The following is a 25,490-nucleotide window of genomic DNA, read 5'->3' as shown; positions in this document are numbered from 1 at the left end:
TCAGCCATTCTGAAATAAAGTTTTTATTTATTGGGATCCTCATTAGACTGGACCCACTTTAGAGGGAAATGACTAGCAACTAGGAATCAATGTTAAAAAACTTTTTCAGCCACATTTGAGCAATAAAGAGGCCAAAAGGAGAGACTCTCAGGGTAATCTGTCTGGATTTTGTTGTCAGGTTTTAGTTTGTGTGTTTGGTAGGTGATGGCTGTCATTTCAGTGCACTGGGCCAGCATTACTCTTTTAGGAGTTACTGTGACTTATCAGGTGGAAAAAAAAAAAAAAGCTTAGGATGGATGATACAGAGCAAAGTTAATAGTATGATAATTCTTATTTGCAGGATGGTTTTGAGTTAGAAATCAAAGGCAACTAATTAAATTGAAATAACCCACGGGAGACTGGATGAGCCCTTTACAGCCATATGGCTGTTCTCTTATTTTGTATAATTTTTAAATTCCCAAGAAGAATTTATCTGGATATAGTAATAATATTAGCAATAATGAAGACTCTACCTTGTTCAGCCAGTAAACAATTACAAGCTATCCTCTTGTCTAAAACCAGTCAAGCAAGGGAATTCAATGAGTGCTACTGTGTCACAATAGCCTTGGCAGTGGAGTCTGAAAGGATTCCTAGAGTAATGGATAGATTCCTTATCATTTCTTTAGTAACTATGCCATTAAACGGTAGTGAAGAAACAAATCTGGATTCGGTGCTCCTACATGAGTAACTCAGATTTGATTCCTTGATCTGATGAGAGGAGACCCCCATCAGTTTTGGATCTCATGTACAAAGTGGTCAAATACCTTGTTTAAGAAGAGACTGATACCTGGAGAGGGAGATGTGAGGTTGAGGTGGTAGGTGGAAGTAAGATTTTACAAATGAATAAGTGGTCCAACTTAGTATAAAGAGGTTGTTAAGATCCAAGGAATAATCAACAATGAAGGATGAGCTCTAATACCTGTATAGAAAGGGGTTATCTTTAGGTTGAAAGGAAGAACAATATGGGGGAAAATGATGTTTTATTTATTTATTTTTTTAAAGTTTGATTTTATTTGAAAGGCAGAGTTGCAGATAGAGAAAGCTATTTTTCATCTGCTGGTTCACTCCCCAAATGACTGCAATGGCTGGAGCTGAGCTGTGGCAAAGCCAGGAGCTTGGGATCCCATCCAGGTCTCCCATGTGAGTGGCAGGGATTCAAATTATCTCCCTCTGTTTTCTCAGGTGCATTAACAGGGAGATAGATCAGTAGAGCCAGGGGGCCGGCGCTGTGGCACAGCAGGTTAAAGCTGCAGCCTGCAGCGCTGGCATCCCATATGGGCGCCAGTTCAAGTCCCAGCTGCTCCACTTCCGATCCAGCACTCTGCTTTGGCCTGGGAAAGCAGTGGAAGATGGCCCAAGTCCATGGGCCCCTGCACCTGCGTAGGAGACCCGGAAGAAGCTCCTGGCTCCTGCCTTCGGATCAGCTCAGTTCTGGCCATTGCGGTGATTTGGGGAGTGAACCAGTGGATGGAAGACCTTTCTCTCTCCCTCTCTCTCTCTCTCTCTAACTCTGTCTTTCAAATAAAGTATAGCCAAGACTTGAACTGGCAGGTACTTTTTTTTTTTTTTTTTAAGATTTGTTTTATTTATTAGAAAGAGTTACAGAAAGAGGTAGAGAGAGACAGTGAGGGGGATCTTCCATCCGCTGGTTCACTCCCCAGATGGCCGCAATGGCCGGAGCTGAGCCGATCCAAAGCCAGGAGCCAGGAGCTTCTTCCAGGTCTCCCACATGGGTGCAGGGGCCCAAGAACTTGGGCCATCTTCTACTGCTTTCCCAGGCCAAAGCAGAGAGCTGTATCGGAAGAGGAGCAGCCAAGACTAGAATTGGCGCCCATATGGGATGCCAGCACTTCAGGCCAAGGGCCTTAACCTGCTGTGCCACAGCGCTGGCTCCAGGTACTGTTTTAATAGGGAAAATGTTGTATATTTAGTACTTCACTATAAATTCACTGTGACCATTAACCCAGAAGGTTGAAAGCCTTTTATCCCATTTACATGATGTAATTCCCATTTGACAATTTTTTAAATTTATACTGCCAGCTATTGGACTACTTCTATAGAGAAATCCACCATTTCTTTCAAAACAGTTGGAGGTAACTGGCCAAAAGCAATATATGGAGTAAATAATCTGGAAGTTTGGGAAGGTTAAAATTTTTTTTTTTTGTGATTAAAAGCAAGATTTATTAGAGTCAAGGACCTCCACCAGAGCGCCATGGAGGCAGGCTCCAAGAGAGGAAAAGGGAAGGGGCCACTGGTATTGGGGTTTCTAAGCACAGTTTTGGGGAAGAAAAAAAAATGATATTCAGTTACAAGGTGAGGACAAAACCCATCAAAAGACCTGATTTGCAGTCTTATCCTTTCTGGCTTTTTCATGATAAAACAAAAAGAACCACCAGAAGGGTAGGATAGGTAAGTTGTTTCCACAATAAACCAGGAGCTCAGGGGGATGGGATCACTACAAAAGGTTAATTTTTATTTGTGACATATTTTCTCCCTGTGTTTAAGGCTAAGTTGCTAAAGTTTTCATTTCACTGCAGGAAGTTTTGTCAAAGCTTATATTTCTACTTTCTTTTTCTTTTTTAAAAATATTTATTTGAAAGAGTTACACAGAGAGGGGAGAGGTAGAGAGGGAGAGGTAGAGAGAGAGAGGTCTTCCATCCACTGGTTCACTCCCCTGTTGGCTGCAAGGGGAGCCTTGCAGCCCTGTTGGCTGTGCCAATCTGAAGACAGGAGCCAGGAGCTTCCCTCCAGGTCTCCCACCTGGGTACAGGGGCCCAAGGACTTGGGCCATCTTCTGCTTTCCCAGGCCATAGCAGAGAGCTGTACTTTGTCTTATTTTTTCCCTCTTGCATTTACTTGCTTATAACAGGATTGCAGTACAGTGGAAAACCTAGTAGAAAGCACTGACTAAATTTGACCCAAGTAGTGAGTTGTTTGGTATCGTGGCCAGGAAAAGCACAGCTCCCTTTTCTTCCAAAGACTTTTGAATGGATAATCCTTACATGTATTTTGTATGTGATATAAAATTCAAGGGGTATAGAGCTGTGTACTAGTGTTCTTTCTTTTGCTTTTTTTCCTTCAGCTGGTAGTATTGTTTTCTTACTTTTCCATACATCTATAGGCAAACATATATATAAATATATTTTATTTATTTACACAAATGTTATATTGTACCATTTTTGTTCATAAATTTTGCTCATGAGAATTGCTGCATATCACTATAAAAAGATTTCCCATTCTCAGTTGCCACATTGTGTGGTCATATCATTGTCAGCTAACAGGAGTCCTGTTTGTGATTGTTGCTAGTATTTTGTGATTGATTTGATCATATTTTAAGAGATTTTAACCATGACGCTAGTTACTTATTTAGGGAACAGAAATAAAATCTCATTCAATTCTTTTAATGAACCTGAAATTAAAGATAATCATTTGATTGATGTGTCATACTGGAAGTTATTGATATTGTCATGTTTTCTTTTTTTAAAGATTTATTTATTTATTTGGAAGACGGAGTTAGAGAGGAGACACAGGGAAAAAAGATTTTCTGTCCACTGGTTCACTCACCACATGGCTACAATGGCCAGGGCTGGGTGAGGCCGAAGCCAGGAGCCAAGAGCTTCTTCTGGATCTCCCATATAAGTGCAGGGGCCCAAGGACTTGGACCATCTGCTGCTGCTTTCTCAGGTGCATTAGCAGGGAGCTGGATCAGAAGTGGAGCAGCCAGGACTGGAACTGGAATCTATATTGGATGTAGGCACTGCAGCTTGTGGCTTAACCTGATGTGTCACAGTGCTGGCCCTTGTCATACTTTCTTACAAGGAAGAGCATATGTATTCATTTGCGCTATCCACATAACTTAATTTTTGAAGGAGTTTTTTGGTCATTTTAATAAATTTACTTTTCAGGGGCCGGCACTGTGGCATAGCAGGTAAAGCCACTGCCTGCAGTACCGGCATCCCATATAGGTGCCGTTTCAAGTCTTGGCTACTCCACTTCCAGTCCCACTCTCTGCTATGGCCTGGGAAAGCAGGGGAAGATGGCCCAAGGCCTTGGGCCTCTGCACCCATGTGGGAGACCTGGAAGAATCTCCTGGCTCCTGGCTTCGGATTTGCACAGCTACGGCCGTTGTGGCCAATTGGGGAGTGAACCAGCAGATGAAAGCCTTCCTCTCTCACTCTCTTACTCTCTCTGCCTTTGCCTTCAAATAAATTAAAAAAAAATTTACTTTTTATTTTGATGTTATATATTTGAAAAGGCCCAGTGTTGCCTCTTTCAAAAATTAGAGACATTTAATGCTTTGTATTTTATGGCTGATATTAATTTTGAGTATTTCTCAGATGTTTCAATTTTAAGGAAAAAATCTTTATTCCAGAATGTGTAACTTGATTCCCTACAGAAGAATAGACTCTCATTTTTATTGTTAGAAAATTTTGAGTTTATTCTTCATACCTGGGAGAATTTTTATATATATATATATATTTATATATACGAATATTTTGTTTCATGTTTGTGTTGCCAGCATGCTAAATTGTTAATGCTTTCAGTTTGTTGATTGAACTTTTACTCCCTCTGTTGGCTTTCAGAGGTGTTACACTGCTTTTTTACTTGTGTTAGGAAAAATATTTATGCTTATGTTCACTTAACTCAGATATTAGTAATGGTATAAATATGTTTATGAAATAGGTTCTTCAAGGGATTGTTTTGAATTAATAATTCCTCCTTGAGCCCTGAATGTTCTGGCTTTCATGAATACATTAAGGAAACTCAGAATGCTTGTTTTGTCAGCAGCTGAGAACAAGGCTGTCTGAAAAACAAACAGGCATATGGAATATTTGTGTTTGTATTAAGCAAAAAGTGGGTTTGGTGTGTTAGATAAATGGAAGAATTTTTCAGATGTTTTCTAGTTTCTGTCTACCATAGATTGAACCATCAGGTAACTTGGTGGAATGAAGTGATGGAGAAGCCATATTGCACCTGAGTAGCATGCCATCTTCTAGATTAATGTGTGTTTTTTTTTTTCTTTTTCTTTTTTTTTTTTTAGTTTATTTGGCAGGTAGAGTTATAGACAGTGAGAGAGAGATGGAGGAAAAAGGTCTTCCTTCTGTTGGTTCACTCCCCAAATGGCCACCACGGCCGGCTCTGCGCTGATCCAAAGCCAGGAGCCAGGTGCTTCTTCCTGGTCTCCCATGTGGGTGCAGGTTCCCAAGCACTTGGGCCATCCTCCACTGCCCTCCCGGGCCACAGCAGAGAGCCGGACTGGAAGAGGAGCAGCCGGGACTAGAACTCGGCACCGGCCCCTAGATTAATGTTTATTACCAAAGGACTTCGTGATAGTTACCTTATGTGATGTCACATGTGCGGTATGAGGTATTTACTTGCCTTGTACATTCTTAACGTTCTTTGAAAAACCTTTACCAGTTAATGAAGTTTGCACTATATAAGGCACAGATTTGTAGTTAAAGATTATGTCCTATTCCTTCATGATTATTTATCATTATATCACTTATAGTGGTAGTGGCAGTGTTAGGCTCTAAGTTTAGCAGAGAGGGTTTAAAATGTATGTATGGTGCTTTAAATTCCTTAAATCATTGATAGAGTATACCAGATTTTCTGGGGTCACAAAGTAGTTGGACTGTATTTAGTGGCCATTGTTTATGAAACAAAACACTGTGTAAACTCTGTATTCACATTCAGTATATTGAGAGGGGGGGTCATGGGAAGTAGGAAGGACCAAGGCAACAGCCGATGGTGGCTTTCCTTCCTAATGCCCGCTTACAGCCACTAGTGCTGAGGGGAATGGAGACAGGTTTGATACTTTGATTGCTTCTTTGCCAAATGCATGTAGTTGAAGATCTTTTTTTTTTTTTTTAGATTAATTTTATTTATTTCAGAAGGCAGAGTTACAGAGTGGGGAGGAGACATACACACACACACACACACACACACACACACACACAGAAGTCTTCCATCTGCTGGTTCACTCCCCAAATGTCTGCTATGGCTAGGGCTGGTCCAGGCCAAAGGCAGTAGCCAGGTGCTTCATCTTGGTCTCCCACTTAGGTGCAGGGACCCAAGGACTTCGGCTGTCCTCTGCAGCTTTTCCAGGCACATTAACAGGGAGCTGGATCAGAAGTGGAGCAGCTGAGAATCTAACTGGTACCATATGGAATGCTGGCATTGCGGTGACAGTCTAACCCACCATGCCACCGCCAACCTTCAAATCTTATTTATTTTAAAGGCAGAGGTGAGGGTAGAGGAGAGTGTCTGCATGTGAACTCCCATTTCCTGGGTCACTCCCCATTTTCCTGCAACTGCTAGGCCTGCACCAGGATCTGGGAACTCAGTTTGGGTCTCCCATGTGGGAGGCAGGACCTGATGCCACAAACCATCACTTGCTGCCTCCTGGGGTGCACACTAGTGGGAAGTTGGAATCGCGAGTGGAAGTAGGACTCAAATTTGAGCACTTTAACCGGGATTTAGGATCCCCATCTGGATACCACTGACTCACCATGCTGATAGGGTTTTTTTGATAATAAGTCCTTTGAATTTTACTGTTAATCAAACAGGAGATAATAGATACATATATTTTAAAAGCCTGTGTAATGGTAACTCTATGGCCATTTAGAAAAGTAAGAATGTTGTATCTATTAAATCTGTCATTTCTGTTGATTGATTTTGTCTGTTTTCATGCAGGTTGCATTCCTGTTGCATCTTTGATATCATTCCTAGACTTTGCTCCATGATTTAACTTGAAATTCTGAAATGAAGATGGAGGAGGCAGTAGGAAAAGTTGAAGAACTCATTGAGTCTGAAGTCCCACCAAAAATCTCTGAACAAGAGACGGCCAAGGAGGAAGATGGATCTGTAGAACTGGAATCTCAAGTTCCAAAAGATGGCGTAACGGATTCTACAGTTCTTTCTTCAATGCCCTGCTTGTTGATGGAACTGAGAAGGGACTCTTCTGAGTCTCAGTTAGCATCCACAGAGAGTGACAAGCCTACAGCCGGCCGTGTTTATGAGAGTGACTCCTCTAATCATTGCATGCTTTCCCCTTCCTCTAGTGGTCACCTGGCTGATTCAGATACATTGTCTTCTGCAGAGGAGAATGAACCCTCCCAGGCAGAAACGGCAGTAGAAGGAGACCCATCAGGAGTGTCTGGTGCCGCAGTTGGGCGCAAGTCTAGGCGGTCTCGTTCTGAAAGTGAAACATCTACCATGGCTGCCAAGAAAAACCGGCAATCCAGTGATAAACAGAATGGCCGAGTTGCCAAGGTTAAAGGTCATCGGAGCCAAAAGCACAAGGAGAGGATCAGACTACTGAGGCAGAAACGGGAGGCTGCTGCGAGGAAGAAGTACAACCTGCTGCAGGACAGTAGTACCAGTGACAGTGACCTGACTTGTGACTCAAGCACAAGCTCATCTGATGATGATGAAGAGGTTTCAGGGAGCAGCAAGACAATCACTGCAGAGATACCAGGTAGAGGATGTTTTTTAAACTGACTGTAAAGCACCTGATGACATTTCTCAGCTGTCAGCCTCAGTTAGATGAGTGACACTTGAAAAAGTACAGGCGACCTGCAGCTCTGTGTAAATTTGAAGACTGCAGTCTATTAAATAAAGACATGGCCAATTTTAAAAACCTGTTCTGAGGTTTCGAGTGCACTTTAGCACATTAGCAAAAAAAAAAAAAAAGGTTAATAATAGGGACAAGATTAATTTTAAGTAATGTTATTTCTCACAGGTCTCTCTCTGTAACACATTACCTGAACTCCCATCATTGCCTTTTAAGCACTGCTTAGATTTAATACTTACTGTTCTGCATTATTACTAAGTATGTTCTCAGGAATAGGCACCTTTATTATATAGCCATTGCACTCAAGTTTATGGTGTCTGAAATAAACATTCTTTTGTTAAAGTTTTGTAGTAACTGTTCCTCCTAAAAAAGGAATTTTATGTATTTTTGCCCTGATTTAGTGCATGATGAACCAGGTAATCCTTGTTTCACATTTTCTGTCCTAGTTGTCACTCATATTGAAAAGAGTGTTTTTTTTGTTTGTTTGTTTTTTTTTGGCAAAAATTCCCCAAGCTTTAAAAAGTTTGTTAGAAATTTTTTTGTTCTAGCTCTCATTGGTAAAAGGGATCTGTGATTTATCACATATTTGACATCTGCTTTCCTTATATTGTCACATTTGGTACTGTGTACTACAAAGGCAGGCTTGAAATTTCATAGAGGAAGAAAGATGATAATGAATGATTCTTAATTGGTATATTCTCTTTATTGAAAAAACTCTTAGGATTAGGTACATTTTGTAAACTACATGGCAATTCATACATCTTGGCAGCTTTGTGTATTGCTACCTTAAAGAGGGGGAAGTTTTGGTTTCTAAAGGTTTTTTAAGTGACTATATTTTCTCCCTGGTTTTCTGAAAGTTTTCTGTCTACACTTGAAGACAGCATATTGCTGATAAGTGAAAAATATTTGAAGAAAAATCATATTGGTTAATTAAGCCTATAGCTAACTAAACTTACGTAAACCCAATTAACAAGAATGATCAGATTCGAAGCACTTTATAGGCATTCAAATAGTAAGTCTCATCCATATGGTATATTAGTTAAAAATTTTAAATAGCGTTTAGAAGTGCTTTTCACTGTTTTTCTCTCTATTAAAAAAGTTTGAACTGGATGTAAGTGAGGCTCATGAAAGAAGCAAATTTCAGGGTTGTTCTAAGACAGTTTCTTAGTATTTTTTAAAAAGTCCTGTTAGGGCATGTAATATGAATGTTCATGCATTCTTACATACTTTTCTATTTTATTAATCAAGATCATGATGGATCTCTTGAAACAGTACTTACTAAACAGGTTTTTATGTAGCCATCCCAGTGCTTTGCCTTTATGGAAAGGGAGAAGGTAGATGAACAAAATTCTCTTTGAAGATAAAACCCCCTAGTAGAGGTGGCATGAGAAATGTCTTCGTAGACACTTTCCCTATTTGGCTTATATTACGTAGGTTAGGTATGTTTTGCTGCTTTGTTCAGATTTTCCTAACAATTTTTGCTAATTGACCACCTTGACCACTGTTTAAAACCAGTTGTCTCTCTCTTGTCTTTCTTAATTGTATACCAAACACCAAAGTAAATTAATATGAACCTATAATTAGTTTTATTGTTCATGTCATTTAGTGATTATGTGGTTTTTGAAAATATGTAGTTTTTAAGGTTAACCGTGAAAAATCCAGTGGTGAGTCAAGGTGCAGGGCCATTGTGTGTGACTGCTGTGCACTGCACAGGTTGGGGAGGTGCCTTTACATGAATGATCTTAGAATTTTGTGTAGTAGCAGAGATGAAACAGTCTACAGTTTAAATATTAGGAATTTCAGTTCAGCTGTTCATATTGTTAGCTCTGAAAAATTGTGACATTGTGCATTTTAATATAACAGTTATGTATACTTCAGTTTCCTGAGTTACATTATGACCTTGGGCATGTAACCTGATAGCAAGAGCGGTGAAAAGTTGTATAAATCTAAAAATAGGTTAAATGATGAACATGGGACAATTCAGGTGGACTTAAACTGGATGTACCTAATGGAAACTCTTGGGTGTTAAAATTTGAATCCAGCTGTTTACACAGAATGGAAACAAATTGTAAAAATAAAAACTGAGATTCTTACTATACTATTTCATCAAGGTACAACCAATTGAGTAATTCAGAAATGCTTTATTTGTAGACTTTTGTTTGACAACAGTTTAAAAGTTTGAGAAATCATCCTACCTGTTCTCCAAATAATTTAATAGTTAATGCATTTATTTCAAAGAGTACAAATACTGATACAGAATCATAATGCATGGTTATGCTTAGCAATTGAGTTTAATAGCTACACAACAGATGTTTATGGATTTTCTTTTTAAGTTAGCAATGATCTGAAAGGCAGCTTAGTATCACCAATATACTGTTCTCTCCATGAAGGTTTTGGAGATTTATCAAGATAATTGTTGCAGTAATTTCATTTGGGGACTTAAAGATGAGCAGATATATAGTATTTTATGGTAAATTTATAGTATTTTATAGTGAATTAATGTAAAAGTACTATGTGATTATTATCTTGAATATTCAAGACATTAAATATCTGAGTTATGTTTTGATTTTTATGTGTATGTTTTGCTCTTTGCAATTTTATGATTAGTTATTTTTCATGAAGGGGCTAGTTTCTCTATAAAATCACTTTTGAGACTAATTCTTTGGTCTGTTGGAAGGATTTTGATGTTATTTATTATGAGTATTGGCCATTAGACTTTATTTCAAGAAATTAATTACCTAAACACATCAAATACATATATCAGTGTATAAGGACAGTGGAGAAGTTTTTCTTGTAACTTTTTTCCATAGTATTGAGCATAGAATGAACCTGAGGGTAGTAGTTTCACCTTGTCTTGGCCATAATGGCCTGCTTTTGTGTGGTGTGATGATCCACTATGTAAATGCTTGTTCTGGTTGAAGCTCCAACCTTACCATCATGGTAGGTAAGAGTTGGCTATCTTGGCTGGTTTACATTTTTTAGGGAATGTCAGAGAGGCTATTGAACATAGTTGTTTAAAGATGATCAGAATTCATAATCCATGTGATCAGGCCAGACCAGTTCAGCCCCTCAGAATCTCTGCACCCATTACTTACCATTCATATTAAAGCACTGAAGTACATCTGACAAGCTCTCATTTTACCTCACAGTTTTTGTGGTAGAGGTTATTATACTTGACAAACCGACTCTTGCTTGGAAATGTAAAAGATGTTTTAAAGTAGTAGAGCTTTGTTAAAGTAGAAGAACATAAAGTAGATTAGAATCACCTGTAATTAAGCTTTTGTTAACTTTTAAAATTAACATTTCAGCATGTTGCCTTCCATAACATATAACAAAGTTTGTCACACCAGATATACACCAATCTTCCTTTTCCTCTTAATGTTTCATTTTAAAAAATGATTTGTTTGTTTATTTGAAAGGCAGAACAACAGGGAGGGACGGAGGGAGAGATCTTCTATATGCTGGCTCACTTCCCAAATACCTGCAACATTCAGGGCTGAGCCAGGCTGAAACCAAGAGCCTGTCTCCTGCCTGCATGGGTGGCCAGGACCCAAGTATTTGGGCTGTCATCTGCTGCCTCCCAAGCACATTAAGAAGAAGTAGAATTGGAGACGGAGTCAGGATTCAATTCCAGGCATTCTCTTAAGGAATGCAGGTGTCCTAAGCACCAGCATAACCCACTACACACAGTGCGTACTCCTTAATATGGCATTTTCAGCATGTAACCAAAATGCAGTAGTCTCCCTAGAGTGTATGAATTTTGGATTATTTTTAGCTAACTATAAAAAATAAGTTCCCTAATGTTCTTTTTGGCTGTTTTTAGTGTTTGCTATTATGAGGGTGTGAACATTTAAGGCTCTTCATCACATCCAGCCGTGCTGCTTTAAAAAAATATTTATTCTGTCCAGGAATTTTAATGTGCATGCATTATATTCTGGGGTTTTCATTTTGTTTTATGACAGTCTTACTGATTGGATGGGAGAATTGTGTCTAGATTAATTTGCATTTCTTGCTCACTAATGAAGCTGAGAAGTCCTGTTTGGCAAATTTGTGATTTTTTTTTTTTTTTTTTTTTTTGGTAAACAGTCTGTTCATGTTCTTTGCACATTTTTCCTTCTTAATTTGTGATAAGTAACCTGTTGGTGTTTTAACTATTTGGAAACTTTTTAATGTTAAGTTAGGCACTGGGGGCTAATGGTAGAAGACCTCTAGACCACATGAGGAATCCCATGAAGCACAGTAGTTGACCTTTTTCCTAGACTGAATATGTAATGACTCAATGGCTAACAGCCCCATGTGCTTATTAGAAACCTTTTGTAATCTGGTTGTGTTTTTGTAGCTATTTAAAAAACTTAGTAACCACATTAATGATAAAATGTTGAGATGGAGTAATCAGGTAAAAACTGTATTTTTAGCCTAATGAATGCAAACTAGACAGGTAAAGTCCAGTTTATAATTTGGCTTTATGTGAGAATAATCTAGGAAGCATTTAAAATGTCTGTTCTGCCATACTGCAGCCCTTAAATTAAGTGCACATCTTTGGGGTGTGAGCTGTGGAATCTTTCTAGAGCTGCCTTGGTTTTGACAATGAGCAGCCAGTGCTGTGAACTACCCAGGTAAGCAGTGATATGTTAAGTCTCTCATGGTTAAAAACCTGTGTGAAACTGGAGTTTATAAGTTATCACTGACAAGTTCTGTTACTGTGAATCAGTATCAGGTTCTAAAAAGTAGAGTTTAGTTTCTTTAAGTCATATTAGTTATAAACTATGGCATTCAATATTAACAAGCATGAGCACCTTCTACTTCATTTAAGTGATTATTTGACAAGCATGCATTGTTTAAATCTGGTTTTCTGAATGTTATAACACCTGGATCTGAAATTTACAAGCTGTGAAGTCTTATTGGTGGTAACCTGTGGAATCTCTCAAACAGGTATTTTTGACCAGCTTTCCCTAACTTATTATTCCCTAATTTATTATAGTAAGTGCTTAAATTAACTTTGTATATGCAAAAGCATAAACTTAGCTTTTGATATGTCTATTTCTCAAAATAGGATTTTTCTAAGTGTTAATAAAAGGACAGGTGTATTTAAGGTGAGAATATGATCCTTGGTCTTGTTTTTAAAAATAGACTTCATTATTTAGGGCAGTTTTTAAGTTCACAGCAAAATTGAGCAAAAGATAGAGTTCTCATATGCCCTCTGCTTCTATATATCCATAGCTTCCCCTACTATCAATATCCTGCACCAGAGTGTGCTTTTGTTAGCATGATGAATCTATGTTGACAAGTCCTTGGTTTGCTGTTAGGGTTCAGTCTTCTAAGTTCTATGAGTTTTGACATGTGTAATTGGTTCTTGTTTTTAAGGCCTCAGTGTTTCTCTGTCTGTGTGTGTTGCTGGTAGCAGCCTTTATGAGGCCACAATTTAATCTTACCCAGCATAAATGTTTTCACATCATTTTCTGAACTCAGCTTTTAAATACTCCTTTTTTCACTGAGAAATATGTAATGTCAAAAATCAAGTCAGATCAAAGTTGCCATCTGATTTCCTGTCCTATACGTAAAAGTTTGAATTATACAATACTTATAATGGGGCTTAAAGAAAGTTTAATATTCTTTAGAGTCCATGTAGTTTGTTTTTCCATGAGCTAAATAGCATCTTTTGGGGAAGAAGCATGTCCTTGAGGAAGTCTACATGTAAACAAGACTTAAATCTTTTTTTTAAGTTTTTTTTTTTTTTTCTTCTTCATTTGAAAAGCAGAGTGTCAGGGAGAGGGGGAGAGACATTGTTGGTTCACTCCCCAAATATCTGTAGCAAGCCAGGCCTGAGCTGAACTGGAGCCAGGTGTCAGGAGCCAGAAATTTCTGGAGTCAAGTTCTTGAGCCATCATCTGCTGCCTCCCAGGTGTGTTAGCAGGAAGCTGGATTGGAAGTGTGGAGGAGCCAGGACTCAAAGTAGGCACTTGGATATGGGATGCAAGTAGAACTTAACCTAACTCTGTGCTACAGTGCCGGCCCTTAAACAAGGCTTTTTAATAAGTGAAGACAGTGTAAGGGAAGAGTAATCAGGAAAAGATGTGAGGATTTTCTTTGCTAGATGGAATTGTGCTACAAATTTGTCCAATTGCCATTTGGACACTAAAGATGGGTGATACAACTTCTTAAAAAGTTCTTACTGTCCAGGAGAAAGACAGCCTGTCTTGTTATTAAGACATGGGAAATCGAGCCGGCGCCGTGGCTCACTAGGCTAATCCTCCACGTTGTGGCGCCGGCACACCGGGTTCTAGTCCTGTTCGGGGCGCCAGATTCTGTCCCGGTTGCCCCTCTTCCAGGCCAGCTCTCTGCTGTGGCCCGGGAGTGCAGTGGAGGATGGCCCAAGTGCTTGGGCCCTGCACCCCATGTGAGACCAGGATAAGCACTTGGCTCCTGCCATCGGATCAGCGCGGTGCACTGGCCACAGCGCGCCAGCCGTGGTGGCCATTGGAGGGTGAACCAACGGCAAAGGAAGACCTTTCTCTCTGTCTCTCTCTCACTGTCCACTCTGCCTGTCAAAAAAAAAAAAAAAAAAAAAAGACATGGGAAATCTTTGTTTCACATCTTCATAAAAAGCCAGTATATGATAAAAATGAACCATAATTCCAGAGATTCCATGGGGTACATACTTTAGAGCATTTATTTTTCTTTCTTTTCTTTTTTTTTTTTTTTTTAAGATTTATTTATTTATTTGAAAGAGTTACACAGAGAGAGGAGAGGGAGGGAGGGAGAGAGAGAGAGAGGGGGGGGGGGTCTTCCATCCGCTGGTTCACTCCCCAAATGACCACAATGGCCAGAGCTAGGGAGCTTCTTCTGGTCTCCGACGTGGGTGCAGGGGCCCAAAGACTTGGGCCATCTTCTACTGCTTTCCCAGGCCATAGCAGAGAGCTGGATTGAAGAGGAGCAGCCAGGACTCGAATTGGCACCCATATGGGATGTTGGCACTGCAGGCAGTGGCTTTACCTGCTTTCCCACAGTGTCAGCCCCTATAGAGCATTTCATAGGACGCTTCTTTATAAGACTTCTTGATGTTGGGAGATGGTATAAGCCCAAGATTGATTTTACTGACATTCAATTATTTAGCAAGTATTTCTTCACCTAGTATGCAGAAATCTTTCATGATGATCTAATCTTCTTTGAGGAGACAGACAATTCATTATAAGCTATCAGGTGGGGATATGTTGTGCATAATAATAAAGCAGGATATAAGTGATGAATATAAATCAAGTGGGGTAGAAAAACTGTTTTAGATAGTGTCAGCCAAGAGTGGTCTGAGCAGATCCCAGAGAATGAAGGTTTCAGTAAAATTGCGTTAGGAGAAACTCAAACCAATATGGTCTAGCTTGGTTCCTAAATGGGAATCCTATGAAACTACTCTTCTCCTGGCTATTAATAGCCATACACGTGTCCACATATTTGGAAAATGCAGGGTTATGTGTAAATAGCTTAATGTGCTTTCTACAGGGAAGGATAGGATTTGTTCACAACTCTGTTTCGGTGGCGTGCCTTTTAACACCCTGCACAGACCAGTGTTTGTAAAAGCTGACTCAGAAGTATAACACAGATTCTTGTATACCTTTTATGTGATTTTTCTTTAAGGCTTTTTTCCCACTTAAAATAACTTTTGATAAAAACCAGCTGAGAATTACTGTGTAATGATTTATTATAAGGCAGCTAGTAAAACAAGTGTTAAAAATTTTAAAGTGAAAGTTAAAATACTGAATGGCACAGTGGTTCTCAATCAAAATTATATATTACCATGGAGCTTAAAATGAAACAAATCTCAAATGCCTTGGAGCCACCCCCGGTACCAGTCCAGGTTCTCATGTTCAGCAAAGATTGGAAACCTCTTTTATAAATAAGTCAGTTGTGTAATAACAGAATATATGCTTCCAAGCAAATATATTGAAACTGTGGAAATGGTAATATTGTATTCGTCATTTTATTATTTTTCTTGGAATTCATTGCTTTCGTTTGGTTAATAAATTTAGATGCTGCTTATCAATGCTGTATCTGTCAGGCTGGTCTTAGCAAGGCTTAAGCCATTTTCCTGAGTAAGTATGTTTTAATAAAACTACACTTTTCTGAACTAATAATGTTTTATCAAATGGGCTCAATGTCTTTAAAGCTGACTTCTGTCCTGCTGGGGGATCTGAAGGAATACCCAGGGGAATTCCAGGATTACTTGACAGGGGTGCTGTGTGTGATGGGAACTGCATAGGCAGTGTCCTAGAAGAGGCCATGAGCTTTTTCTGAGATGCGGAGGCAGAGAGAAGTTCTGCATATGGATGGAGACATTAACCTTGATACTGGCAAAGAGAACAACCGGGCTTTTGGATCCAGGGGACGTAAAATGCAACTAGTTGGCCAAAGAACTTCCCCTATCATCCAGTCAGTTGCTTACATGCAGATGCCTGTTTCTCAGGTATTGCCACCACAGCAGCCCTTGGCCCTCTGTGACTTGAAAAATGTTGATAGTACATTAGTAGTCCCAAAGACTTAACAACAGTGTTCCAGGTAACGTTGCTGAAAATGGAAATATTACAGAACCTTTGACTCTATTACAAAATTGTGTTAACTACTTTTTGGATTGCTTACGAAAGGTTTTCTTTTTGTACACTGTATTTTTTTGTGTTTTGAAAACAACAATAGTAAGCAGTTTCTTGTTAAAAAATAGGTACTCACCAGTGCCATGGCTCAGTTGGCTAATCCACCACCTGCGGCGCCGGCACACTGGGTTCTAGTCCTGGTTGGGGTGCCAGTTCTGTCCCAGTTGCTCCTCTTCCAGTCCAGCTCTCTGCTGTGGCCTGGGAAGGCAGTGGAGGATGGCCCAGGTGCTTGGGCCCTGCACCCACATGGGAGACCAGGAGGAAGCACCTGGCTCCTGGCTTTGGATTGGCGCAGCGCACCGGCCATAGCAGCCATTTGAGGGGTGAACCAACGGAAAGGAAGACCTTTCTCTCTGTCTCTCTCTCTCACTGTCTAACTCTGCCTGTCAACCCCCCCCCCAAAAAAAAACCCCCAAAAATAGGTACTCAAAATAGAAAGCTGTGTTAGAACATATTTAGCTTGAGTTTTGTTATGTGTGGTTGGGACATACAACCATATTTATATAATAATAGGGGTTATCTTTCCTTTATGCTTTTTTTTCATGCCAGAAATAACTTGAAATTGGGAGAATTTTAGTGGAACCAAATAAGTAAATAGTTATTTCTTTGAAAAACTCTAAGCATTTGTCCTCTACAAACCTTTTTTTTAAACTTTTATTTAATGAATATAAATTTCCAAAGTACAGAATATGGATTTTTTTTTTTCAAATCAATAATCTTTTATTGCATTATTAAAATACCACAAGACACAATCTGGGTTCTTGTTTCTGCAGCCGGATAACTTTTAGGTCTTATTCATCAGCCTGTTGAACTGTTCCTTTTTCAGAGACATAGATACCATCCAAAAATTTTCTGATATCTTTATTTTTAACTGTTGTTGCCTGCTGAATCAAAGCAGCTGAATTTGAAACAAGTTCAATGTCATTTCCTTCAAGCACTAATTCATCTTTCTGGGCTTGAGACACTGAACAGGCAACACCTGGCCTCATCCGAACCCTTCGGATGTACTTTTCACCCAAGAAATTTCTAATTTCAACAAGAGACCCATTCTCTTGAATAACCACGTTGATGGGGAAGTGAGCATACACTGACCTCATCTTGTATCGGAAGCCCAGTGTAACCCCCTTGATCATATTCTGTACGTGACTACAGATCGTGCGAACAGTTGCCAGTTCCTTTCTATTTCCCCACCATTTGTCAACCCGGAGCCTCTTCTTTTTCTTTCCCAGGAGACTGAGTTCCACATTGATGTGATTGAAGTCCCTCCGCAGGGTTCCTCTGGGCCCCTTCACAATGACTGTGCGCCCCTTCAGACTGATGTCGACATTTTCTGGGATGTCGACCGTCTGATTGCTGAGAATGGTCTTCATTCTCGCAGTAGATGCGGCAAAGAGCCAGAATATGGATTACAATGGCTTCCCCCCATAACGTCCCTCCCACCCGCAACCCTCCCCTTTCCCACTCCCTCTCCCCTTCCATTCACATCAAGATTCATTTTCTATTCTCTTTATATACAGAAGATCAGTTTAGCATACATTAAGTAAAGATTGCAACAGTTTGCTCCCACACAGAAACATAAAGTGAAAAATACTGTTTGAGTACTAGTTATAGCATTAAATCTCAATGTACAGCACACTAAGGACAAAGATCCTACATGAGGAGTAAGTGCACAGTGACTCCTATTGTTGACTTAACCAATTGACACTCTTGTTTATGGCATCAGTAATCACCCTAGGCTCTTGTCATGAGCTGCCAAGGCTATGGAAGCCCCCTGAGTTCACTGACTCTGATCATATTTAGACAAGGCCATGGTCAAAGTGGAAGTTCTCTCCTCCCTTCAGAGAAAGGTACCTCCTTCTTTGATGACCCGTTCTTTCCACTGGGATCTCACTCACAGAGATCTTTCATTTAGGTTTTTGTTTTTTTTCCCCAGAGTGTCTTGGCTTTCCATGCCTGAAATACTCTCATGGGCTTTTCAGCCGGATCCGCATGCCTTAAGGGCTGATTCTGAGGCCAGAGTGCTGTTTAGGACATCTGCCATTCTATGGGTCTGCTGTGTATCTCACTTCCCATGTTGGATCATTCTCTCCCTTTTTTATTCTATCAGCTAGTATTTGCAGACACTATTCTTGTTTATGTGATCCCTTTGGTTCTTAGTCCTATCATTATGATCAATTGTGAACAGAAATTGATCACTGGGACTAGTGAGATGGCATTGGTACATGCCACCTTGATGGGATTGAATTGGAGTCCCCTGGTATGTTTCTAACTCTACCGTTTGAGGTAAGTCAGCTTGAGCATGTCCCGAATTGCACATCTCTTCCCTCTCTTATTCCCACTCTTATATTTAACAGCGATCACTTTTCAGTTAAGTTTCAGCACTTAAGAATAATTGTGTATTGATGACAGTATTCAACCAAAAGTATTAAGTAGAACAAACAAACAAAAATACTAAGAGGGATAACATATTAAGTTGTTCATCAACAATCAGGACGAGGGCTGATCAAGTCACCGTTTCTCATAGTGTTCATTTCACTTTAACAGGTTTCCTTTTTGGTGCTCAGTTAGTTGTCACCTATCAGGGAGAACATGTGGTATTTGTCCCTTTGGGATTGGCTTATTTCACTCAGCATAATGTTTTCCAAATTCCTAACAGGGATCACTTTTCAGTTAAATTTAAACACCTAAGAATAATTGTGTGTTAATTACAGAGTTCAACCAGATTCCCTTCTGATTCTTTTTGGGAAATCAACTAGTTTATGCCACCATGAAGTTCCTGAATGAATGTTCTAGATGAATGTTTTTATATCATTCTTCCATATGTCATTTTTTAAAAAGATTTATTTATTTGAAAGTCAAAGTTATACAGAGAGAGAAGGAGAGGCAGAGAGAGAGGTAGATCTTTCATCCACTGGTTCACTCCCCAGTTGGCCACATTGACCGGAGCTGTGTCAATCTGAAGCCAGGAGCCAGGAGCTTCCTCCAGGTCTCCAATGTGAGTGCAGGGATCCAAGGACTTGGGCCATCTTCTGCTGTTTCCCCAGGCCATAGCAGAGAGCTGGATCGGAAGTAGAGCAGCTGGGACTCAAACCGGTGCTCATGTGTGAAATGTGCCTATATGTGCAGTGCTAGCTTTACCCACTACACCACAGCACCCGCCCCTCTGTATGTCATTTAAAGAATTAATTTGCTGCTTGTCTTTATGAACGATAATATTAAATAGCACTTAAATACAGGGAGAATACATTTTTTTTTTGAGTATTCACTCTGCAGTTAATTTACAAGATACTTATAAGGAAAGCAAACTAGAATGGAGTATGGTTTCAAGCTTGAGAAAAATAGCACAGTAGTCCTCCCTTATGTGTGAGGGATGTGATACATGCCAGGACCCTCAATGAATGAATCCAAGGGTAACACTAAACTCCATATAAACTGCCCCTAAAATGGACATACCAATGATGAACTTTAATTTATAAATGATATATAGTAAGAGATTATTAATAATAAAATAGAACAACTGGAGTAGTATACTATAATAAAAGCTTTTATGAACATTGTGACTAAAAGTACCTTACCATATTGAGTTCACTCTTCCTGTGATTATGTGAGATGCTACTATGAAATTACTTATGGTGAATGATGTAGCAACATAAGGGTTATTGAGCACAAGTGCTGTGATACTGTGACAGTCAATCTGGTAACTGAGACAGCCACTAAGTGACTAATGGGGAGGTAGCATAGAGAGGATGGATATTACTGGACAAAGGGATGACTGGTATCCCAAGGGGATGGAGCCAGAGGGTGGGACACACTACTCAGAATGGTACAAAATGTAAAGCTTACAAATTATTTCTGGAATCTTCCACTCAGTATTTTGGTCTGTGGTTGACTATGGATAACTGAAACTGAGGAAGGTAATACCATGGATGAGGGGGAACCATTGTATTTTTTCATTGCTACGCAGATGGTTTTTTATTTTGAGCTTTAACTGAAAGCTCAGTTCCTGAGGCAAAAACCTGGCAAACATTACAAAGTAGAGTTTTATGATAACCCTCATACAATGGGTATCTCTAGAGGGAAGAGATGAAACAGTCTATTAAGATTATGTACTGAATGAGTTTTTAAATTGCAAGAGACCAAGTTTACTAGCTGTTACTAGGTTTTCAATACAGGTTTTGTATTACCAGTTTAATTTTGTTTTCAGTTCCTGAGCTAAAAACTTAGTTGTGTTAAAGGGTCCAAGAAGTGTGTCAAAGGGATAAAATAACGGGATTGAAAAGTCTTGCAAAATAATGGGTGTTTTTTAATATGTGGTCTAGAGTTGGGAAATACTGGTGTTTTATCTTTTCAGGATTTGTGGTAGAATGAAAATCTTCAATAGAGATATATAAGTTAACGGTTTTAAAAATATTTTGCTTTCTGCTGGTTTTATTTTTGAGGAACTGAGTCTTTTCCTTCACATTTATTACTTAGTTATCAATATGAGGAGGGTTAATCTTACTATTTAATGAAGCTGCAGCTTTGGAAAATAGTAAATTCTGTGTTTAATAAGGGGAAGGATAGATAGTATATTTGGAGACTGTTGATTTATCTTCATATTTGTCAGTAATTTTACTCACAAAAATTGTCACTGCTTTTTTTTTTTTTTTTAAGGGATTTATTTATTTATTTGAAAGTCAGAGTTGGAGGGAGGGAGGGAGAGAGAGAGAGAGAGATATCTTCCATCCACTGGTTCACTCCCCGGATGGCCCAACTTCCAGGACTGGGTCAGGCCAAAGCCAGGTGCCGGGAGCTTCATCTGGGTCTCCCATGTGGGTGGCAGGGGCCCAACTACTTGGGCCTTCTTGTGCTGCCTTTTCCAGGCCATTAACAGGGAGCTGAATAAGAAGTGGAACAGCCGGGACATGAATCAGCACCTATATGGTGCTGCTTTACCTGCCACCCTGCAATGCCGGCCCGTTCCCCCCCGCCCCCCTTTTTTCTCTTTTAAAAAGATTTGGTACTATGTTAAAATATTTGTTACTAATAGTAATAGACTAAGCCATGTTTTTCCTTTTCTAGTTTTGAATGGAAAGATAATTGATTTTTTTTCTTTCACCTTTCAGAACTTGATGTATGAGAATTGGGAGTGAACTTTGGGGAAGACTTGTGAATATATTCAGTTCTTGTGTTAAGAATATAAATGCACAAATATATATTGATCAAAAATTAGTAGGTCACCTTTCTCTGTTGTGTAATGACTGTCTGATTTCCTGAAGTTAGTGTTTGACCAGTAGAAGGTTTGAACACGAGGCAGCTTGCAGTCAATAATGTGTTAGTTTGCCTTTTCACCATAAAATATATAACAGTTTAATATAACTGATGAATTTTTCTCTTAAATGATAGTTTGACACTCATAAACCACTTCAGCTAACTTTTTTAATGTAAGTTTTATATCAGTGGTAAGAGCATGTTGGTTTTAGATGACTAATTAAATTTGACTTATAATCTTTACTTGAAGTTGAGATATTTTCAGGAAAATTTATTCTGTCTTTGCCTTATTCCTGGGATTACAGATTTTTATTGGCCATGGACTTTTAGACAGAAGTATTAATTTCAGCATCTTAATCTACATTTTTATGCATGTATAAAATTCCTCAAGCACTCAACAGGCTTCTTTTTTGTTTCATAATATATATTAAGCATGTCCTGAAGTGCTTTTTATTTTTATGATGGGAAAGATCAGTTCATCTTTTAAGAATGACAATAACTAGCAAGTTATTGCTAATATTATATTGACTGGATATATTCTAATTCTTGTTGTTACTGGATAACAAGAGCTCTGAGAACTTTCTGTTTTGCCCTAAAGAAAAAAATTTCAGTTGAATGGAATTACAGATTTTAATAATTAAAATTCAAGGTAAGAGTAACATTTTGAATGTTTAAAACAAATGCTAATAATTTTGAAAAGCCTTTCTACACAATTTCAATTAAATATGTGGTAGGAGAAATTTTGATGGAAAGAGAAGGAGCATCATAATACCCTGATTTAATTCACAGAACGTATGCTAAAATATTGGAAACGTCTCCTGAAATACGGTTTTACAGTCTGTGTTTTGGAGAGTATAAGAATAGTATTTTGTAATAGAAATACATAAATTTCCATCCTGATTTTCAGTTTCTCATAGTGTCTTGAAGATAATGGGTTGTTTTCTTAAGGAGCACCTTTTTTATTTATATTTTTAAAGATTTATTTATTTATTTGATAGGCAGAGTTAGAGGCAGAGGCAGAGAGACAAGAGAGTTCTTCCATTTGCTGGTTCACTCCCCAAATGGCCACAACAGCTGGAGCTAGGCTGATCCAAAGCCAGGAGTCTGGAGCCCCTTCCAGGTCTCCCACGTGGGTGCAGGTGCCCAGGGACTTGGCCATTTTGTACTGCTTTCCCAGGCCATAGCAGAGAGCTGGGTCGGAAGTGGAGCAACTGGGACTTGAACCAGAACCCACATGGGATGCAGACACCACAGACTGTGGCTTTACCTGCTGTGCCTCAGGGCCAGCCTCCATGGAGTACTGGTGTTTTTTTTTTTTGTTTGTTTGTGGTTTTTTTTTTTTTTTTTTTTTTTTTTTTTTTTTTGATTTGACAGGTAGAGTTATAGACAGAAAGAGAGAGAGAGAGAAAGTTCTCTTCCTTCCGTTGGTTCAATCCCCAAATGGCTGATACGGCCGGCGCTGTGCGGATCTGAAGCCAGGAGCCAGGTGCTTCTTCCTGGTTTCCCCATGCAGGTGCAGGGACCCAAGCACTTGGGCCATCCTCCACTTTGCTCCCGGGCCACAGCAGAGAGCTGGACTGGAAGAGGAGCAACCGGGACTAGAACCTGGTGCCCATATGGGATGCTGGCGCCGCAGGCGGAGGATTAACCAAGTGAGCTATGGCGTCGGCCCCTGTTTTTTAAAATAGTTATTTTTGCTTCAGAATGACAACACTTTTTCCAGGTTGCACAATCTAAAAATTCCTCCTTTAAAATGATTTTTTTTTTTGTATTAGACATTTAAAGTAGTGTTGAGTATTTGAAGTAGTGTCCGTATTTTATTTTTACTCAGCTACTGTTGTGGGTTATTGTTCTTTTCCACTGAGCCAGTGTTGGTATTCCTAAGATTACAAGTAAAAATATTAGTAAGTAGGAATTACTTTTGAATTATGTGTTAGCAGTTTAAATCTTTCTTTTAAAGATTTATTTATTCATTTGAGAGGCAAAGTAGAGATCTTCCATCCGCTAGTTCACTCCCAAAATGGCCACTACGGCCAGTGCTGTGCTGGTCCAAAGTGGGAGTCAGGGGCCCTCCTGCAGGTCTCCTGTGCTGACACTGCAGGTGGATTTATTTATGTAAATTTATTCATTTGAAAGAGTGACAGGGAGAGATCTTCCACCCCTGGATTCACTGCCCAAATGGCTGTGATGGTGCTAGACTAGACCAAATCCAGGAGCCAGGAACTCCATCTGGGTCTTCCATGTGAGTGGCAGGGGCCCACGTACTTGGGCCATGTTCTACAGCTTTTCTAAGGCACATTAGCAGGGAGCTGGATCAGAAGCGGAACAGTTAGAACTTGAACTGGCACCACAAACTGCAGCTTAACCCACTAGAATGCAGGCCTCTTACCTGCTAACCTAAATGCTTGTGCCTGGTGGCATTGCTATGTAGTTATTGTGTAAGTGCCTAGTGGTCCTCCCTTCATTTTCCTTGAATTCCCTTAATTTTCTTTGAATTTATACAAGGATAAGGACTGTGTCTTGTTTGGTGTTTGGATTTATATGTAGTCTATAAAAGGTTAATGCTAAAAAGAAACATCTTCTAATTTACAGCACTAATCCAAACATGGTTGAAATGCTTTTTATCTAAGAATAAAATCCCATATCTGGATTACTTGATTTTTAATATGTGTATATGGAGTTTCCCTTTGTCCAATCTAGCAAGTGTTTAATATTACAGCTTGTTTTCATGGGCTAGAGAATTAAGACTAAGCTGTAGACTTAGAAAAATAGTCATTCCATTTAAAAAATTACCAAGCATTGTAAAAAAACAGGGAGGGGGATGTCAGGAAACAAATTATTGTAACTCTGTTACTGGCTGTTATGTTGATATGTCCCAGTAGTATTTGATATGTCCTAGTAGTATTTCTCTCTAATTCATGCCATTTAGAGAAAATTATCCCCCACCAAAGGTAAATGTGCCTTTTGATAATCTGTTTACAGTCTTCTTTCTGTCTAGCTTGTACTAGTTCAATGTTCTAAGACGTTACACCCTTAATCATCTTAAGGGAATTTAAGCAGCAGATTAGAATGATGTGGTCATTTGAGCCACTTACTAAACAGTAGCTTTTAATTATTATTAAATATGTGCATTATTAAAATTGACTATAACTAAAAACACAAATAAAATTTCATTTAGAGACTGGTAAAATTAAAATATTAGGTTTAATATTTGGTGTAACATTTTTTAAAATTTAGAAGTAAAATAAAGGATTCTGTTATTGGTGTACCAAGAGTAAAACTTACCTGTTTTTGTTACCAATTCAGAAATGAATTCAGTCTTAACAATGTATATATGTGTGTATGGGAATGCACATGCACACCCATCTTAAGAATTCTGAAATAATTCTGAATTTCATTAATATTATATTTGACAAGTGGCTAGAGGCAGATAACTGCTGTAATCTACAGTGATTCTAATGGATTCAGGTCATTAACACCCATATAATAAACATTCATTGTTTATAAAGGTATGTAAGAAAAAAAATTGCCTACATATAAACCTAGTTTTGGTAGCCTGGCTTTTAAAAAAAAAATTGAACTTTCATTTTGTTTTTTTTTTTTTTTAAGGGGAACAAATTTCACATATTTTATATATATAGTTTATATAGTGATATTTCCCACCCTACTAGCCTCCCTCATTCCCGCTCTCCCTCCTCCTTTCCTTATTTTTCTTTTAATTTTTGCAGTGACATACTTAAAAAGCAAAAAGATCCTGGTTTAGTGGGAATATAGACAACAGCTATAAACAATAATTGAATGGAAAAATGACCATTCACAAGCAAACTGGATACAAAATATACGAGAATCAATTTATTTTACTTTACTGCTCTTATTCCTTACTATTACATAGATATAACAAAGGCATGCCTTTTGGTACAGGTATCTCTTGGTTTATATAAAATGTATTACCTAAAAATTCATCTTTAAGGAAGAAATTATATGACTAG

General features: G+C 38.9%; 2 protein-coding genes across 13 annotated transcripts in view; one reads left to right on the top strand and one right to left on the bottom strand.

The window, feature by feature from the left end:
• Window positions 1-25,490, top strand: part of ARK2N (arkadia (RNF111) N-terminal like PKA signaling regulator 2N) — a 107,401-nt gene that overhangs the window by 52,219 nt on the left and 29,692 nt on the right. For all 12 annotated transcript variants that reach the window (XM_070050264.1, XM_070050262.1, XM_070050258.1 and 9 more), the window contains one exon: window positions 6,733-7,516. In XM_070050264.1, coding sequence (XP_069906365.1) covers window positions 6,802-7,516 — 715 coding nt within the window. In that variant the 5' untranslated portion in view covers window positions 6,733-6,801. The remainder of the gene's footprint in view (window positions 1-6,732; window positions 7,517-25,490) is intronic.
• On the bottom strand, window positions 16,946-19,168 carry LOC138843206 (large ribosomal subunit protein uL6). The gene has a single exon (XM_070050265.1). The coding sequence runs from the start codon at window positions 17,619-17,621 to the stop codon at window positions 17,043-17,045; it is 579 nt and encodes a 192-aa protein (XP_069906366.1). The 5' UTR covers window positions 17,622-19,168; the 3' UTR covers window positions 16,946-17,042.

This window comes from Oryctolagus cuniculus, chromosome 10 (genome assembly GCF_964237555.1).
Source record: "Oryctolagus cuniculus chromosome 10, mOryCun1.1, whole genome shotgun sequence".
Lineage (NCBI taxonomy): Eukaryota > Metazoa > Chordata > Mammalia > Lagomorpha > Leporidae > Oryctolagus > Oryctolagus cuniculus.
Note: the sequence above shows the minus strand (reverse complement) of the source record. Positions and strands in the feature narration are given on the sequence as shown.